The sequence below is a fragment of the Cynocephalus volans genome, chromosome 12 (assembly GCF_027409185.1).
Source record: "Cynocephalus volans isolate mCynVol1 chromosome 12, mCynVol1.pri, whole genome shotgun sequence".
In the NCBI taxonomy this organism is placed as follows: domain Eukaryota; kingdom Metazoa; phylum Chordata; class Mammalia; order Dermoptera; family Cynocephalidae; genus Cynocephalus; species Cynocephalus volans.
Genome location: NC_084471.1, coordinates 57,630,557 through 57,649,382, shown reverse-complemented (window position 1 = coordinate 57,649,382; position 18,826 = coordinate 57,630,557). Strand labels below are relative to the sequence as shown.

At 32.6% G+C, this 18,826-nt stretch overlaps 1 protein-coding gene across 6 annotated transcripts in view; it reads left to right on the top strand.

Annotated features, from left to right (window-relative positions):
* The window catches only part of MON2 (MON2 homolog, regulator of endosome-to-Golgi trafficking), a 103,031-nt gene extending 85,367 nt beyond the window's left edge, over positions 1-17,664 (top strand). For all 6 annotated transcript variants that reach the window (XM_063074799.1, XM_063074801.1, XM_063074798.1 and 3 more), the window contains 5 exons: positions 5,370-5,430; positions 6,383-6,506; positions 10,438-10,645; positions 12,652-12,734; positions 17,316-17,664. In XM_063074799.1, coding sequence (XP_062930869.1) covers positions 5,370-5,430; positions 6,383-6,506; positions 10,438-10,645; positions 12,652-12,734; positions 17,316-17,479 — 640 coding nt within the window. In that variant the 3' untranslated portion in view covers positions 17,480-17,664. The remainder of the gene's footprint in view (positions 1-5,369; positions 5,431-6,382; positions 6,507-10,437; positions 10,646-12,651; positions 12,735-17,315) is intronic.
* The last annotated feature ends 1,162 nt before the right edge of the window (positions 17,665-18,826 follow it).

Sequence of the window (18,826 nt, the reverse complement as noted above, 5' to 3'; positions counted from 1 at the left end):
CATTCAAGTACTCATTGCCATGTGTGGCTAGTGGCTGCCATATTGGACATTGCAGATATAGAACATTTCCATCATCACAGAAAGTTCTGTTGGGTAGCGCTCATCTTTTACCGAAGATGGACTTTTACTGTGCCATTTTACTGAAGATGGACTTATCTGTAATAGCTGTGATAGCCAAGTAGTCTTCAGTCCTTCTTAGCACAAGTAATTGTTTTTTGTGCTGTAGTGGTAAAATTCTATGACAACAAAGACTTTTCTACTTTGATATTCTTTAATCATTTCTTAAGCTATAGAATGATAAACATACCATGCACTGCTATATAACCATTTAAAATTAGTTTGAAACCATTTAAATTATGGATTTTATATACTTGAAGGAAAAAAAGCTACAATGGCACATTGACAATGATCAAATTTAGTTCACAAGAGAATGATATAACTGAAGAGATTCTGTTTACCATTCTAGTAAGGTTTAATTATTCAGTACAGAAAATTTGTAGAATGCAGAAGGGCTAACTTACATTTTTCTCTATAAAAGCTTATTTGATATTTCAGAATTGGAAATAATAACAGGTGATCCTAATTTCTGTTTCTGCAAATAGTCATGCTTTTGCTTTCTTATATTTGAGTTCTTTTGTAGACTTAAATCAGAGCTTAAATCACTGTTAATTTGTATCAAGCACATACATTGAGAAATTGAAACTTTTTATTTTCTTTCCCAGTTATCTATCTGTATATGCATGCTGCCCCTATTAACAAAGTGAATAAGCTTCTAGATCAGTTTTTTTGCAATGAGTGAAACTTGAGTTTCTTATTGAACATTCTTCACTTTCCAAATTTTGTTCTTGTATTATTAAATTTAGTTTTCCAAAATGCTTTTTTTATACAGGAAAGTAGACACTGGAACCAAAGGCCAAATAATAGTATTTTACATTTTATGTAATTTTTTTTAATGTGGTCGTAGTATAAATTTCATTTAAAATCTTTTGCACAATTAAGTCCTACTTACATTAAAGGTTTGAATATTTTTAGTATGTTGAAAAATACATTGTTTAAAAAGCAACTAGCATAATGGATAGGAGTGCTGACTTGGGAATCAGACTACCGGATTTAAGTCTCAGCTGTACTACCTTGTAACTGTGATATTTTAGACAAGTTATTGATTTATTTTATTTTTATTATTATTTTTTATTGAATCATAATTGATTATACATATTTTTGGGAGTCAATTTGACATATGTTGATCAAATCAATATTACCAGTATGTATACTGTTACAAATTGTACTTATTCTTTATGCCCCTTGTCCAGTCTTTCCCTATCCCCTTCTCCCTCCCCTCTCCCACCGCTGATAACCCTAGATTTCTTCTGTCCCTCTGAAAGAGTAATGGTTACTCTGTTGATTTGTTGCCTAGATGATCTGTCCAATGCTGAAAGGTGTGTTCAGGTCCCCCAGTATTATCATAGAGCAGATGCTTCTTCTGTCACTCTGGAATGGGCTTTGTGGAGAGAGACATCCTCTTCTTTTCTTTGGTCTCTGCTGGTGACTCTCCTTGTGTCAATGCACTCCGGTGGCTGGTGGACTATCTGCATGGTGGTTGTGATGTCTAGCCACTTTCACAGCAGCCATGGTTACTGTGGTGGCTGTGGTGGGCCACCCACATGGAGGTGATGTTTTTGGCATGCTCCTTGGCACTGGTGGTGTGCCTGGTGGGGGCGGGGGTATGGTCCTCGGCTGCATGCCCCGGGCTCCCTAGACAAGTTATTTAACATCTCAGCAACTCATTTTTCTCACTAACTCATAGGGTTATTGTGAAGATTGAATCATTTAAAATACGTGAATGCTTAGAATAACACATGGCATGTGAATACTTTAAAAATTCTTGCTACCACTAATATAATTATCATTATCATTATTTCTTTTCTATAAGAGAAAATGGCATTATTCATATCCATTCCCGTGAAACAGCTATATTTTAAACCAAAATTCTAAAGATCAAAACTCTAAATAACTGAGAGTGGGAAATTGACCTCTAAATTTGTTGTTTTTAATGGCTAGAAAATAATAAAGGTTCTAAATTCTGCTATCAAGTAACAGTATCAGTGTTCTAAACTGTAGTTATTGTAGTTACAGATTTAAGTCTTCTACTACATGGAGTGGTAGAAACATACCCTAGATTGAGAATCAGGAGACCTGTGACCTAGTCTTGAGCCACCATCTACTTTCTGTTGATGTTGAGCTGCTCCTTTCCCATTACTAGGCATCACTTTCTTTATTCATAAAATGAAAGGAGATGGACTAGTTGTAAAAGTTCATGATTATTTATATATTTTGACTTAATATTTAATCAGTTTTTTTAATGAACAGCTTATATGGATAAGGCCAGTTTAGTTTTATTTCATAATTCAAAAATATGTTCAGGATCAAATCGAAACTTTTATTTGTCAGTTGATGGTAAAAATGTAGTGCTCACTAAGAGTGCTTTAAAATAATGCACATTTTCACAGTTTCATGAGAAGGTTTTCTCTTTTTTGTTGCTTTCCAAATAATTGCTAACTTTGGAGGTCACAACTTTTAGATTTAAAATTTTACTTTATGCCATATACATAGTGTGTTATGTAACTAAAGTTCATTAGTAATGTTTGGGCAGTAGGAAGAGTGTTTTGGAATGTTGCTTAGAATAACAAGACTTAACGCTTTTAGGTAATACTAGTATTTGAGTATCTTTTATATTGGTACATCTATAAATTTTTTAACCTAATTAATAGCTCTAAGACTCTGAATAACCATATCCTTCTCTGTGATATTTCCCAACTTTTTTTGGTCTGCAGGCTGCTTTGGCAAGGCAATACAATAATAAAGAAAATACAAATAAGCTCAAAATCAATTAGAAGAAAAGAAAGGCTTTGGACATCATTGAGGGCTAACATAAGTAGTTTGAATAAGAAAAAAACCCCCACAAAGTTGAAGAACATGAGGACCGTAATCTGGTAGACGCTTGAGGTCTATTAGAAATTCAGCCAAGCTTTGAGTACCAAAACATAGTATTTGTCCTCTAGAAGACACAATGGGCTAGTAAGAAGTCATGCAATTAATGCTCTGTGGACCTTACATTAAAAATCACTAAGTACTACCCAAAAGAACTGAAATCACTTATTCACACAAAATCTTGTACACTGATGTTCACAGTAGCATTAGTCATAATAGCCAAAAAGTGAAAACAACCCAAATGTTCATCGCTGATTTATGGATCAATTAAAGTGGTATATTTGTACAGTGGAATATTACTTAGCCATAAAAAGGAAGTACTAATGCATGCTATAATATGGATGATGAACCTTTAAAACATTATACCAAGTTGAAGAAACCAGACACAAAAGGCCATGTGTTGTGTGATCTCCTTTATGTGATATATGCAGAACAGGCAAATCCATAGAGACAGAAAGTAGTTTGTTAGTTCCCAGGGGTAGGAGGAGGAGGGAAATGGGCAGTGACTGCTAATGGGTACAGTTTCTTTTGGGAGTGATGAAAATGTTCTGGAATTAGAAATCGTAATGGTTGTATAACTTTATGAATAAAAAGCACGGGTTCGGATCCTATATAGGAATGGCCGGTGCACTCACTGGCTGAGTACCGGTCACGAAAAAGACAAAAAAATAAAATAAAATAAAATAAAAATAAAAAGCACTAAATTGTACACTTTAAAAGGGTGAATTTTATGGTATTTGAATTCTGTCTCAAAAAAATTTTAATGTACCATGAAGGGAGAACTGACAAAAAAATACAAATAATACTCTTTTTTTTGGAGTTGTGAACCTTTCAGGTTTTAGTATGTTACTCTCTTCCCTCATCAAAGATATCTTAACAATCCAGTTCAGTGCTTTTGATATATGATTCAAATAATATTAATATTATTAGTGTGTGTTCCTAAGAGGGCTTTTGTTTGTTTGTTTTTTATTGGTGGTCAGCCCATCCTTAGTTACCTGCACCATCATCACAGATCTTTTTGTATCACTAAACACTTAGGTTGTAAAGTAGAATTAAACAAATTTTATCTCTAGAGATGCAGATAGGATCTGTGAAGCTGCTCTGATGGTAGTCGTAAAATTCCCACCAGTAGTTCAAGTTTGTGTACATGTCTTTAAATTTTTTCCTCTAGTTTCTACTACCAAATTATAGAGTTAGTTTAGGACTTGGACACCGGAATGAAGTTCCATAAGACATGGACTAGTCTGTCTTGTTCACAGCTAGATCTTGAACACAAAGAATATAATGCCTGATGCATATTAGTTCGTACTCAGTAGATAATCTGTTGAATGAAAAATGTCAAATTCAACCAATCCAAGATCTGGTGCCCATATAGCCCTAGATACAACATTGTGTACTATACTTCTTAACCTAAATGTGCTAATAACTATTTTTACATGTACAACATAAACAAAGAATAATGTAGGCTCAAATTCAGATAAATCTGGGTTAAAATTGTGGCCTTGACTGTTACTTGCAGTGTGTTCTTGGGCATATTATTAGCCATTCTAAGTTTCAGTTTGTTCTTTTGATTACATGATAATAATAATACTACATGGGATTACTGTGGGAACATATGAGATTAACACAAATAAAGCTCTTACTACAATGTCTGGCTCTCTAATTTTAGCTGTAATATCCTTTTTGTAATAATAATTGCCATCCTATTTTCAGCTGTTTTTAAATAGTTAATATTTCACTGTTTTATAAGTTTATGACCATTTTTACTGCTCATTCTTATTAGAAACCACAGAGGCTAGAAACTACCTTGGTTTTCTCAGAACTGTTGATTTCCTGTGTTCGTGCTGGAACAAGATTTTCTGTTTTAGAAAATCTGAATCAGTCTTCTTTGCAGATGTTCTCTATCTTTATTGTAAATATATTTAATACATTGTATTTATTACAAACTAATGATTAATGGGCAGTCTCTGGGTAAATAATTCAACAACTTGACCAAAGCTCTTTTAAATCACTACCAATATAAGTGAATTCAGGTATCATCACAATGATAATTTTTGCAACCTGCACATGATATAATAATCTTTATCTTTCATTGTTTTTTCATTCATAGTACTGAAAGAAGTTTAGCTCTACAGATTTTATTTAGTTCAGGTTTGGGTCAAGTGTCTTTGGAGCTGGAGTTTCACGTTTGTAATTAGCTTAGTCATTTATACTAATGACTTTAATTTAAAATGTTGTTCTTTTAAATAAATGATAATATCCCAACCTGGGTGGGAAAATATTTTTTGTCATTTGAATACTGTTCATCTATTTCCTATTTGTTTTTCCGGGGACTAATTTACCTTTAAAAATCAAGTGTTTTTTTTATTTTTATTTTTTAGCATACCTCCAGATAATCTCTCTATTCAAGAGTTTCAAAGAAATGAAAGTATTGATGTTGAGGTGAGAAAGCTACTTAAAACATTTTCCTGTGACCATTTGTGAAAAACAAATAATAGAAATATTGAAAATATAAAATTATGAAAAGAATAAATTAAAGTAATAGGTTGATTGAATCTGAAAGCATTCAAACTCTCACAGGTTAAAGGATGATTTTTAAAGCACTGACATTTTAAAAAATGACTTCATTAGATTTATTATAGTCTTTTACTATGTGCATGTTGTCTAGACACTTAGTCGTGTCCATTTAATAAGTTATAAAAGCAGTTGATTCAGTGAAATAAATCTGTCAGTGAGCATGTAAATCAAGTGAAATAAATTATTTTAAAGTGTCTATTTAAAAAGAATAGGGATGTGTACGTGCCAGGAAAAAAAAAAAAAAAAAATTGGGTTCATCATATTGATAAAAATATTGCTTTTTATGCCATTACCGTATTTAAATTCTTATGAACTTTTCTTTTTCTTTAGAGGGCAAAATAACACACTCTATGTTAGAAATAAGCTGTTTGACAAAAATGAATAAAACATTAATTTTTCTTATAACTCATAGTTTCTGGTTATAAAAAGTTATTTAAATCTTATTCTTAATCCTATTTTGGATATTTTATTCTAACATGGGTACCATTTTTTATGCTGACTTTTTCTCTAGAGCACTTTGCAGTCATCATGTTGAAGATCAACATTTGTCAAAATGGTTGCATAGTAAACAATTATAATATTGACTATTTTGTAATAAAATTACCATAAGACAGATGAGGGAAACAGACTCTAGTAGTCATCCTGTATATTAACTTTAAAATGTTTGTATACTCCTATCAAGGAGAGTTCTTTAACTGATTCTCTTTTAAAATAAAATTTAAATTTTATTTATTATAATTTAAATTATAATTTGAGTCAGTCTCTTTCTGGAAAAAATGCATTTGAATTTACCCTTTTTTTTTTTTTTTTTTTTTAGGTAGTTCAGCTTATCAGCACTGAGATACTACCTTATGCCAATTTTATTCCTAAGGAATTTGTTGGTCAGATAATGACTATGCTTAACAAGGGCTCAATACATTCTCAGTCATCTTCATTTACAGGTATGTTATTTTAATGAATTTTTTTTTTATTTAGGTATTAGAAACAACTGAAGTTCTTCCGAAGAAGCTGACAATAGAAATGTTTAATCCTATGATTGTGGTAAATGTAAATTGGAGAATGGTGAAGTAATTTTTAGAAATGTAATATAGAGGGTCGGCCCGTGGCTCACTTTGGGAGTGTGTGGTACTGATAACACCAAGGCCAAGGGTTTAGATTCCTATATAGGGATGGCCAGTTAGCTCTCTTGGGAGAGCGTGGTGCTGACAGCACCAAGTCAACGGTTAAGATCTCCTCACCGGTCATCTTTCAAAAAAAGAGAAAGCATTGTAATATAGAACATTAAGTTTTATGAGGGGAAAATGCTGTGAATATTCTGGATATATTGTTATTTTTGCAAAACATGATAAATTAAATTGCAAAGTACTTATGAAATCTGCTGAAGTCATTGCGGACTTACACAGGTTAGCAGTTTTGTGAAGTCATGGATTATTGGAAGGCAATATAGTACAGAAAAAAATGAGTGTGTGTTCTTTCATTCAGTAGTTGGTTAACTTCTCTGAGTCTCAGTTTGTAATCTTTAAAATGAAGATATTAGTACAAACTCTCAGGACTATAATACACTATGTACAAAATATTATGGTAGAATGTTATCTCATTCCTCACAACCTTTATATGACGATAGTTACTACCATATTAAAGAAGAGGAAATGGTTTTCGAAAAGTTTGCCCACAATCTTAAGGCTGGAGGCCAAATTCATGCTTTAAAAGACCTACAAGGTGTCTTTTCATTATATCACGCTGCCTTATTTGGGAGCTAAGTTGCTCTTTTCTCTTATTTCCCTTTTTCAAAACCTGTACTCAAGTCTTAAATGTAATTGTGGCTTAATGTGTTTTTCTGGTGAAAGGAAAAATAATTGTATATTTGTGCCGTACATATGTTCTATCATCAGATTTTGCTGTAGCCGTGCATGACTGACTTCTATTTTGTGCTGAGCTCTTTAAAAAGCATTTATATACACAGTTTGACCACTAGATGTCTCTAACACTGCTTGTTACACAAACCAGTTCTTTTTCCTAACCCAGAAAGTTTTAAAAACTGGACTGGTAAAGTGCAGGTTTTGACGAACATGAGAATCTCAGAGAAGAAAATTTAAAACCTACTTATACTTAAGAGTATATAAATAATTTCTGGATAATTTTTAATAAAACACATTAAAGACAATATTTACAATTAAGTATAAATATCCTAAGCTAAATAAGGGCTAATGAGTTACCAAATATGCTTTTTCTAGCAATTTTGTGTTAATATTTCTTGCTATTTATAGTATTAAATGTAGTACCAAGACAGGAAAGGTGCATGGACATTCTTCCAGTGACTTTGCCATAGGACACAGATGTCTTCTCACCTTTAACCTGGAGTTTTCTTTGAACATATTCATATAAAGTCATTTCTTGCTAAACAAAACCAACCTATAAACACAGAAGTTCCAGTGATCATTTTGTCCCCCCCACTCTTCAGTGTGATCTGACACCAAAGCTCACAGACATTTGAAGAAATCCTCCAACATGAAAAAGAAAGACCAAAACAAATGAAGGGGGATTAAAACAAACTGGGAGGAAACAAAAAATGCAGAGCTGTAGAAAACATAAAACTGCAGTTATAATTAGGATGGTCAAAGGAATAAAAGATTTTACACCCATGAAACAAGAAAATATGCTATAAGAAAAGAACGAGAACAATAAAAAACTCATAGAAACTAAAAATATGATAGCCAAAATAACAAGTTCAGTGAAGGGTTAGAAGAAAACATTAAGGAAACAATCCAAAAAGTAAAGCAAAAACAAAAAGTGGACAATATGAGAACAAATAAATGAATCTAGGGGGTCTGTCATCTGACAATATGCCTTCCAGAGAGAACAAAGAAAATCTAGGAGAGGCAATTATCAAAGCATTAACTGAAGAACTGAAGAAATAAACCTTCAGATTAAAAATGGTCACTCAGACTTATCATCAGAGAACTGCAAGTCAAAAACAATGAGATATCATCTCACCCCAGTTAAAATGGCCATTATCAGAAAGACAGAAAAATAACAAATGCTGGTGAAGATACAGAGAAAGGGGAACCCTTGTACACTGTTGGTGGGGATGTGAACTAGTACGGCCATTATGGAAAACAGTATGGAGGTTCCTAAAAAAAAATCTAAAAATAGAAATACCGTATGATTCATCAATCCCACTGCTGGGTATCTATCCAAAGGAAAGAAAATCAGTATATCGAAGTGATATGTGCACCCTTATGATTATTGCAGCACTATTTACAATAGCCAAGATGTGGAAACAACCCAAGTGTCCATCAATGGATAAATAAATGGATTAAGAAAATGTGGTACATAGACCATGAAATATTATTCAGCTGTAAAAAAAAGTATGAAATCCTGTCATTTACACAAATGGATAAGCCTGGAAGACATTATTTTAAGTGAAATAAGCCAGGCACAGAAAGAGAAATATTGCATGTTCTCACTCATATGTAGGAGCTAAAAAATAGTTCATCTCATGGAGGTTGAGAGTAGAATAGTGGTTACCAGAGGCTGGGAAGGGTAGGAAGGAAGATGAAGGAAGGTTGGTTAATCAGTAAAAAAATACAATTTAATAGAAAGAATAAGTTCTAGTGTTCAAGAGCACAGTAAGGTGTCTATGGCTAACGATAATTTATTGTATATTTCAAAGCAGCTAGAAGACAAGATTTGGAATGTTTCTAACACAAAGTAATTATAAATGTATGAGGTGATAGATAGTCCAGTTACCCTGATTTGATCATTACACATTTTGTGCATGTCTCTAATTATTACATGTACCCTATAAATAAGTACAATTATTACATAGCAGTAAAAATTTTTTTAAATAAAAAATAAAAATGGTCACTCAGTACTCAAAACAGTGAAAGAAAAAAGATCCACAATAAGGTATGTCATCATGAAATACCAAAATAACTGGGATAAAGAGAAGATTCTAAAGATTTCAGGGAAAAAAAAAAAATCTCCACACAAAAGAGTTGTATCACAATGACATTGGAATTCTAAGTAGCAGCATTAGATGCTAAAAGAGACTGAAGCAATGATTTTAGAGTTGTATATGGAAAGGATTTTTAACATGGAGTTTCATACCCAGGCACAGTAGAACAGTAATACTCAAATTTCAAATGATTGCTGAGCTGTGCCCTCCGAGTTTCTGATTTAATAAGACTGGGTCGGGTGTGGGAATTCACATTTCTAACAAGTTCTCTGGTGATGCTGCTGCTGCTGGGAACCACACTTTGAATATCACTGTAAAATAATGACATTTTCAGAGATATAGAGTCTAAAAAATTTTACTTCACATTCATTCTTTCTTGGGAAGCTACTTTAGAAAATGCTCCATGAAAACAAAGGAGTAAACCAAGAAAAGGGAAGACGAGATCTAGGAAGTGAGATCTAACACAAGAGAGAATGGAAACAATTCCCAGGGTGATGGTGAAGACTAGTTCCAGGATATAGGGGACAGCATGACTAGAGAGTGATTAGTCAAGACTGGAGGAGAGGTTGTGTTCCAGGAAAGATGTTGTTCGGAGAGGGGAATAAAAGAGATTATAGCAAGTTTGGATGGTAAAAAACTATTGAGAAGTATTTTATAGTGTTGTCGAAGGGTCTTGAAAGACCAAGACCAGAAAAATGTTGAATAGAAGTGATGAAGGTAGACAGTCTTGCCTTGTTTTTGATCTTGTAAGGGAGAAAACTGTTCATTATTATCTCACTTTGCTATAGGTTGTACATAAATGCCTTTCATCAGATTGAGGAATTTCCTTCTATTCCCTGTTTGCTAAGAGTTGTTATCATTAAGGCACATTGATTTAATCTTTAATTAACCATCAAAAATTGTTAATTTTACAGAGGCAGAAATTGATATTCGTTTGAGAGAAGAATTTTCTAAAATGTGTTTTGAAACGTTGCTCCAGTTTTCCTTCAGTAGTAAAGTCACAACACCTCAGGAAGGCTACATCTCTCGAATGGCACTCTCAGTGCTTTTAAAGAGATCCCAAGATGTACTACATCGTTATATAGAGGATGAAAGATTAAGTGGTAAATGCCCTCTTCCAAGGTATATATTTTATTTTACTAAAGAAGGAAATGCACTGACATAATTATTAATAACAAAGAAAGCTCTGAAAGCAAGTATTTTCATTAAGTGACTAAACTAACCTGAGACTTTTCGTAATTTTATTTATCCCATACAGTGTAAATACTCATAGGTTTTGCTATGGATATATTAATGTGTTTTATTATGGGATGATAATAGGCTCCTCATGGAGATTAAGTAATATATGATATATGTACCAAATTATCTTTTTAATCTGGAAAAAAATTTTTGAATTCTAAAATATACCATCTCGCAAAGACTTCTGGATAAGGACTTGTAGATCTGTATGAGCATGTGATATTATTTCTATAGAGTGAAAATAATAGATAAATCATATTCTGGGAACATCCTGATTTGTTTTACAGTCATTTCTAGGTTTCTCTATACGTCAGCTAGCCATATCTTAGATCTTCTTTTTTTAAATGTGGAAATTAGAGTTTAAAGCAAAATAAATGAAGCAAACAGAAAATAATATGGGAAGACAAAGTCATCAAAGTCAGGAAAGAGGAAAGTCATTGTTGTTCCCATCTCATAAGATAGTATTGGAGAGGCAAATCGCTTGCCTTAAATCATTGTGCACATTCTTATTTACTTATAATAAATTTCTGGAATTGGAATTGACCTGTCAAAAGATGCAGGCATTTTAAAGCTTTTGATATGTGTTACCAAATCTCTTTCTGGGATTTGTAACACTTTACATTCTCCCAGGAGTATATGAATGCCCCTTTCCTCAGTTTTTAGTACTTTTAAGTTAATTGCCAGTTTCATTTATTTTATTTTTTTTCTAATTTGATGAATGAAAAATAATAACATAGTAGTTTGCCTTTTTAAAAAATTACCAGTGTTTATTAGCCATTTGTATTTCTTCTTTTAAAATCATTTGTATTTTAAATTTCTAGAACATACTCAAATTTATATACAAAAACATTCCAAAGACAGATGTTAGTGATTTGATTATGGGAATGATTGAAAATTAATTAATCAAAATTGATTTCTGAAGTATACTTGGGAATGCAGTAATACAGTTGCTTTGAGTGGAATGTTTTTATTTATTGGATTATAACATATTGTTTGACTTCAGAAAGCAAATTTTCCTTCACTTTATGTTCTAAGTATTTACTCAACTACTGCCTTTAAATTGAAGCTTATTTATAATTATTTTATGAAATTATATTGTATCATCCTTTGTTGCAGTATCATTAAATTGTTTCCTACAAAGCTGCATCTTAACACAATAAAATACTCCTACGCTTACAAAGGAAGGCTTGAATTAGTACCCTGAGATTGTATTAGAATAGTCCTATCTGTAGAACAATATATGGGGGACTATAGAGAAGGGCTTTATTTCTGTTTGGAGAAAGAAGTGAATCAAGCTACTCTCATTGATCCTTTACTCCAAGTTCATTCTTCATTGCTGATGTCTCCAAATACTGCCACCTTAGGATTGTTTTGAGCATGTTTCTTGTTTGTCGTATTAGAAAGTTAAATAAGTACCATCGTAATTTTGAATGTACTTTTAACAGTATGGTAAAATATGTGACAGGTAATAATAGTAGTTTTGTTTCTACTTAAGCTTCAGCAAATTTCTTTTAGTACTGATTAGTTTAAAAGAACAACCAGCAATCTTTTGTGGAGAAGTTTTAAAAGCATATATTATAAAATGTTTCAATTTAAGGTAGTTGAGTGGAATATCTCACAAATAAATGTAAATTTGCATGAGTAGATTATCTCCTTTTCCCTTTTTAATTGGTAGGTTATGGTAAGAATAACTATAAATCTGATTTGCACATTGAAGTACATATTATAAAATGATTTTTCCTTTAATAAGAATTTAAAACAAACATTAACTTTGCATTGTATTGTCTTCAGTATTTTTCTAAAATACATCTATTTGTACAAACCTAGTAAAAAATACACATAGCATATTTTAAAATCTTGATGGAAATAATTTCCCATCTCTTTTTTAGGCAACAAGTAACAGAAATCATATTTGTTTTAAAAGCAGTCAGTACTCTCATTGATTCACTTAAGAAAACTCAGCCTGAGAATGGTAAGTCCTTAGACTCAGTTATTCTAAACTCATAATATTTATGTTTTATTAGTGATTGCTTTTTTATTATTTTGAATTAACTGAATTTTAGGAACATAACAGCCATTAGACTTTCTTTTTCTCAGATCTTATGACAGCAAAGTGTCAAGTCCATGAAGATGTCAATTAAGTAAAATTAATTTGTAATGTTTTATCATCCTTATGTGAAACAACACTTTAGCTGACTTTTTTCCCCCCTACTAAATTGGTCTGAATTCAGAGTGTTGCATGGACAATTCATATTTTATATATGTATATATATATATATATTTTTTGTCTTTTTTGTGACCGGCACTCAGCCAGTGAGTGCACTGGCCATTCCTATATAGGATCCGAACCCGCGGCGGGAGCGTCGCTGCACTCCCAGCGCCACACTCTCCCGAGTGCGCCATGGGCTTGGCCCATATTTTATATATTTTTAATGCAGAGGATCACTGACTTTTTGGGGGCAAGGTAGGGGAAGGCTTTCCTCTTCTATTTGTACTGGTTTACTTTATAGATATAAACTGTATAAATAACTTTGAATCATTTTTATAGTTCTTTCTCATCTGTTTTCCTTTTCTGTTACTCATTTCTGTCCAATCCTTTCTTTACATTATTGCTAGAGATGATTTTTCTGAAGCACAGCTTTGATGATTCATTTCCCCCAATCCCATCAAAAGAAAACAAAAAACTCTTTTTTCTTATACCATAACCTACCACATTGCAAAGAGTACTAAAGTCTGACTCCATTCTATTCATGCTTTATTTCCCACTACACTTTATTTACCCTACTCTCCTGCTAAACTAAAATTCTCAGTCTTCCCAAGTATTTCCAGTTTTTTGCTTATTTCATTCTCCTGCTATATCCATTTAGTTCAAATGCTTCCCCACTTTTTTTTTTTTTTTTTTTTTTTAGAAAAGATGACCAGTAAGGGGATCTTAACCCTTGACTTGGTGTTGTCAGCACCACACTCTCCTAACGGAGCCACAGGCCAGCCCTTGCTTCCCCACTTTTAAGCCCTGTTTTAAAACTCTTTTCACTGAACTCAGCACTTTTATCTGTGCCTTTGCCTTGAAGCACTCTTTATATATTACAGTTGTACATATACATGATTCACCTCCCCTTACGTTGTAAGCTTCCTGAGAGGCTTTTTGGACCGTGTTTTGTTCTATTTGAATCTTCTACAATATCTCTTCTCAAAGTGTGGTTGGTAGACCAGCACTAGTCTTAAGAGTTTTTTTATTGGTCCAGGACAAGATAGAGCTGGTACCAGAATATAAATCAATTTTGTCACTAAACGTGCTGCTTGGTTCAGCTGACATTTTTTATACGACAAGACTGAAGAAAGCAGTGTGTTGATGTACATTCTGATACAAGCTTCTTATTTTGTAGCAGACTACCACTTTAAGCAGCATTACTTTTAATGCCCAAGAAAAAAGGAGATTCCTACTAAATGAATAATAAATGAGTCACAGAATATTTGTTCCTGTCAGCTATTATATAAGTAAAGTAAATACATATTTTTTTGTGTTCAAAATCCACATTGGTATTTTAGCCTAGAAAGGGTATTTTACTAAATTGTAAGAAGCAGTACACTTGTATTTATTCAACCCAAAGGGAGGGGTGGAATTTCGAAGAAAAAGCCTGGAGTAATGTCCTGAATTTCATCCCATCAGAGTACTGATTTGCATTTTCTTAAAGTTCTGGTTGATTTTTCAGGGAGGGAAGCCATGACATTTACTTCCTAGAGATGAGTAAAGTCTTGATTAGATCACGGGATAGAATTTAATTCTTAAAAATATATTATACTTAAGACATAAACAGAAGATTATTTTCCATGTTATTGCCATAGATATACTAAATGTAATCAGTGTATTTAAATTCATAATACTTTCATTAGTTTGTATGATCTTTAGACAGCTGTCAAGAATTTAACTAGAGTGCGGGTAAAGGGAGAAAAGGGAAAGAAAACTCAACTTTTTTATTTTACAAAGCCAATAGGCCATGAATAAGGCTAACAAAATGTTAAAAGTTGTTTAAGAGAGTTTGAATTATATGTGTTGGGGCATATGAAGTGAAAATTTAAATTAAATGTAACTATAAATGATGATGATGATATTATAAAATGTTAGAAAGGTATGAATAGCTTCATTGAGAAACAGAAAAAAGATTACTTAGCCAGGCCTTTCCAGCAGAAACGTGTTGGATTGCTCCTAACCAGTCCAAGCCTAATTCAGATTGGCTACGAAGTTTAGAACCAATATACCCCAAATCCTCTAGAACTTTTATTGTTTTAGGGTTTTTAAGTGGGAGAGGAGGCATTTGTTGGTCTTATTTTTTTGTTTGGGGGGATTTTTAAAATTTTACTTGATTTTTATTTAAAATTTTGAATAGGTAGTATGCATACACATGGTTCAAAACTCTGAAAATTTGTAAAGATATACAGGGAAAATTTTCATATGATCTTTCCCCTATTCTGTATCTGCCCAGTTCCTACCTCACCACAGGCAACTATTTTTATTAGTTCATGGATTCTTCCAGAAGTTTATTATGTAAATACAAAATACATATTCCAGCACTCCCCAGTTTTATACAAAAATCAATCTGCATAATATCTTCATGTCATACCTACTGTTCTGACCCTCCTTTCCCATCCCCCATCCCCCCATCTGACAGACTGTCGTACATACAGCTTTTTCATTTTTTTGATAGTTAGGTTCAAAGTACCCACAAAGATGGGTTTCTTAAAAATATTTTAATTTAAGAAATTTGAGTAGCTTCCCCTGAGTTTTATTTAAGATGTCATCTTAATGCATTTCTGTGTTTTCCTGTAATAAACCAAGAATTTGTTTGGTCAGTTGACTCCATCTCCATTCATTTGGTCAGGGACACTCTAGACAGGTTTCAACCTATATAATCGATTATTAAACAATTAGTGGAAAGTTTCACAGAAGACAGGTGGAGCAGACTGCTTAGACCAGTGGTTTTTAGACTTTTTTGGTATGTTTGTTTTCTGTTAAACAGCAAAATTCTTTTTGCAAATGAAATCTGATGTGGATTCCTAACACTTCTAGCCTGACATTCCCCACCCTTGCCAATACCCATCAGCCCCACTCCCCTTTTCCTCTTCCCACCCCCACCCTGAGGAAGCTTCTGTTTGTGAAAAGAGGTTAAATGAACAGTTGAACATTTCCAAATATATTAGGGAACAAACATTAATGATGACTGTTGTCAGTAAATATTGGATGGGAAAAAAATTTTATAATCAAAGAAATTTTGGAAACACTATGTTAAATAAAGTTAAATCTGTTCTTTTACTACAAGCTTCTAGTAAATTCATATCAATTATTAGGCCCCAAAAGGAGAGATATATGCAACATCTGCCTAACTTACTTGACCATGAACTTTTTTTTTAAGAAGTAAATTGAGGAACTCTAGTTTGAGAAACTCATTTCTTTGTTTTACAGCCAAAGAAGTTGAGATAAAGAGAAATTAAATGACGACCAAAAAAAAAAAAAAAAAAAGTAATAATGACTTGACCAGGGACACCCAGCACTGCCTTATTTCAGAAAGAATTCTAGGCAATTGACACCCTGCAAATTGGAGTGAAAAATAGAATCAAAGTTCCTTAAACATAGTATAATATTCTTTCTTTTATACTATAATGCCTCTCAGATTTGAGACTTGTTCCATAAAGTGTCATCTGTGTATATGAGGGCACATCAAAAAGTTCATAGATTCATATTATCTTTAAATTCTTTTTTTTCACAAACTTTTTGAAGTACCCTTGTACTGTCTAATAAAAACCTATCAACGGCTTTATTGCATATTGGATGCTCAACACTATGCACAGTACAGGAAAATAAAAATGTAATATGTGATCCCAGAGAATAAGGAGATTACTAATTGGGGTATAACATTTTTGCCCGTTCAACAAATAGTATTCAACTGTACTAAAATTCAGCTGAACAACTGTTCATAATAGTAGTGGTGAGGAAGGCAGACACAGACCTTCCCCACTAGAGTCTACATCTAGTGATATGCATTAAAGATTAGCAAACAGTACAAGAGAAGAATGGATCCATGTGTGGTAATTTGAAATTAAAATCAGTATCAAGGACATTACTGGGAAAAATCACTGAAGATATTTATAGTTTTAGCAGACAATTGAATAAAAAATTGAATTTTTTCTAATTGTTCTTGAAACATGCACTAATTCTCTGGCTATAATACTGAAAATGACAAAGGTTTGGATTATTCTAAGTTACCTTGTTAGCTCCCAAAGCCTTCACAAATTGAAGTATCATTTAAAATGTACTTTCTCAAATTTGTTGGTATCGATGACTGCACACTCACCATATATTTTTTCGCATACCTTACTAAATATAGCAAGTAATCTTCCAAGGCTTACAAAAAAGATAAGAGATAAGCTGGTAGAATCTCCACATTTCAGAGTTTTTTCTTTGCATTGTATTTAATGGGTTGTGTTTATGTTAATTGCATAATCTCCACTATTTAGATCCACTCTTTTTTGAGGTTTTATGCTTTTTGCATTACAGTTGATGGAAATACTTGGGCACAAGTAATTGCCTTATACCCAACTTTAGTAGAATGCATCACTTGCTCGTCTTCAGAAGTCTGCTCAGCACTTAAAGAGGCACTAGTTCCTTTTAAGGATTTCATGCAACCACCAGCATCCAAAGTTCAAAATGGAGAATCTTGACCGCCTACAATATATTTGAAAGAAGAAAGACATCCTAAAGAATGTTTGCTCCTGAGTCTTCTGTGAGAAGGACATTTCTTACAAGTAATTCTTGGCAGCTGTTGTTTGCCTCCTTTAAATTGTACTTACTTTGGTTCAGTAATTCATATTACAAGCTTACATGTCAATAAAGGCTCCTGAATGAATATCAGTGCAAGCCTTTAAAAAGTTAAACTGATGGGAGGGTTACTTAATACTACAGCATACCTGCTACTATATCTTCAATTGGTGATTTAAAAGTGAGCTTATGTACAGTTTGTGGTGTATGTGTTAATGATGTCCTTTTTAAAAAGAAAGAAAAGATATTTCAATTCAGTCAGATTTATTAGGCTGGTGTTTTTGCACCCTTTTTCAAGTACAAAATTGTACTAAAATTTTATGCAAGATGGTACTGTAACATTCCACATTATCTATAACCAGCCTTTGTAAACAAAGGGAACTGATATACTTGTGTGTATAATAAATGGTACATTTATGTATAAAATAGTTGCTTATTATTTAAATTTTTAAAATATTGATAACGTTAAATTCTTGAAGCTGTATTATTAACACAAAATTGTTTTACATCTTTACTTAAAATTTGCCTTCTTACATAACAGATAAGCTCACCATATAATCATGCAGTTAGCTTCATGCTTATTTTAAACGTACTATTAGTGACCATTAAACATCTGTCCAGAAAGTTCATGTAAACACAGCAGCAAATAGTTTATGATTTGCTGATTTTGCAACTTTGAAATATAGGTTATTAACTTAATACATTGGGATATATTGTAGCACTATAACTCCATCATACCTCATTTTATTTAAATATTCTCCAAGCTTTCACCTAAGCCTGTGTGTTTTTATATTTGCTGTCTGGATTTTAAAGATTTTTCATATTTTATATTTCTACTGATTTTTTTTTCCCCGTGGCTAATGACATTTGTCACTGTCTTTTAATTATGACCCAGGCAAGATGACTTCAGATTTTCTAAAATTTTGCCTGTAGGGTTTTGTTCATTTCAGTGCATTTTGTAATGTCTTCTCAAGAAGAAAAATAACTATGTTAACCCACAAGTATAAAATGTGTGTATTATAAAACAATGAGAAGTGTATTTTTGGAGATAGTCAAGCATTTAGAAGTGCAGTGAATTTGCTGTCATGGAGTAGAATGCTATTTTTGTTTCACTTTCCTATCACAGTGAAGAAGAAGAAAAGTGCTCTTGAGTACATTGACTTGCTTCTTAAAAAACTGACTTTGACCTTGCTCACTGTATTTTTTATTTAATGGATTATGGTATTGTAATATTTTTCTTCTGAGTTAAA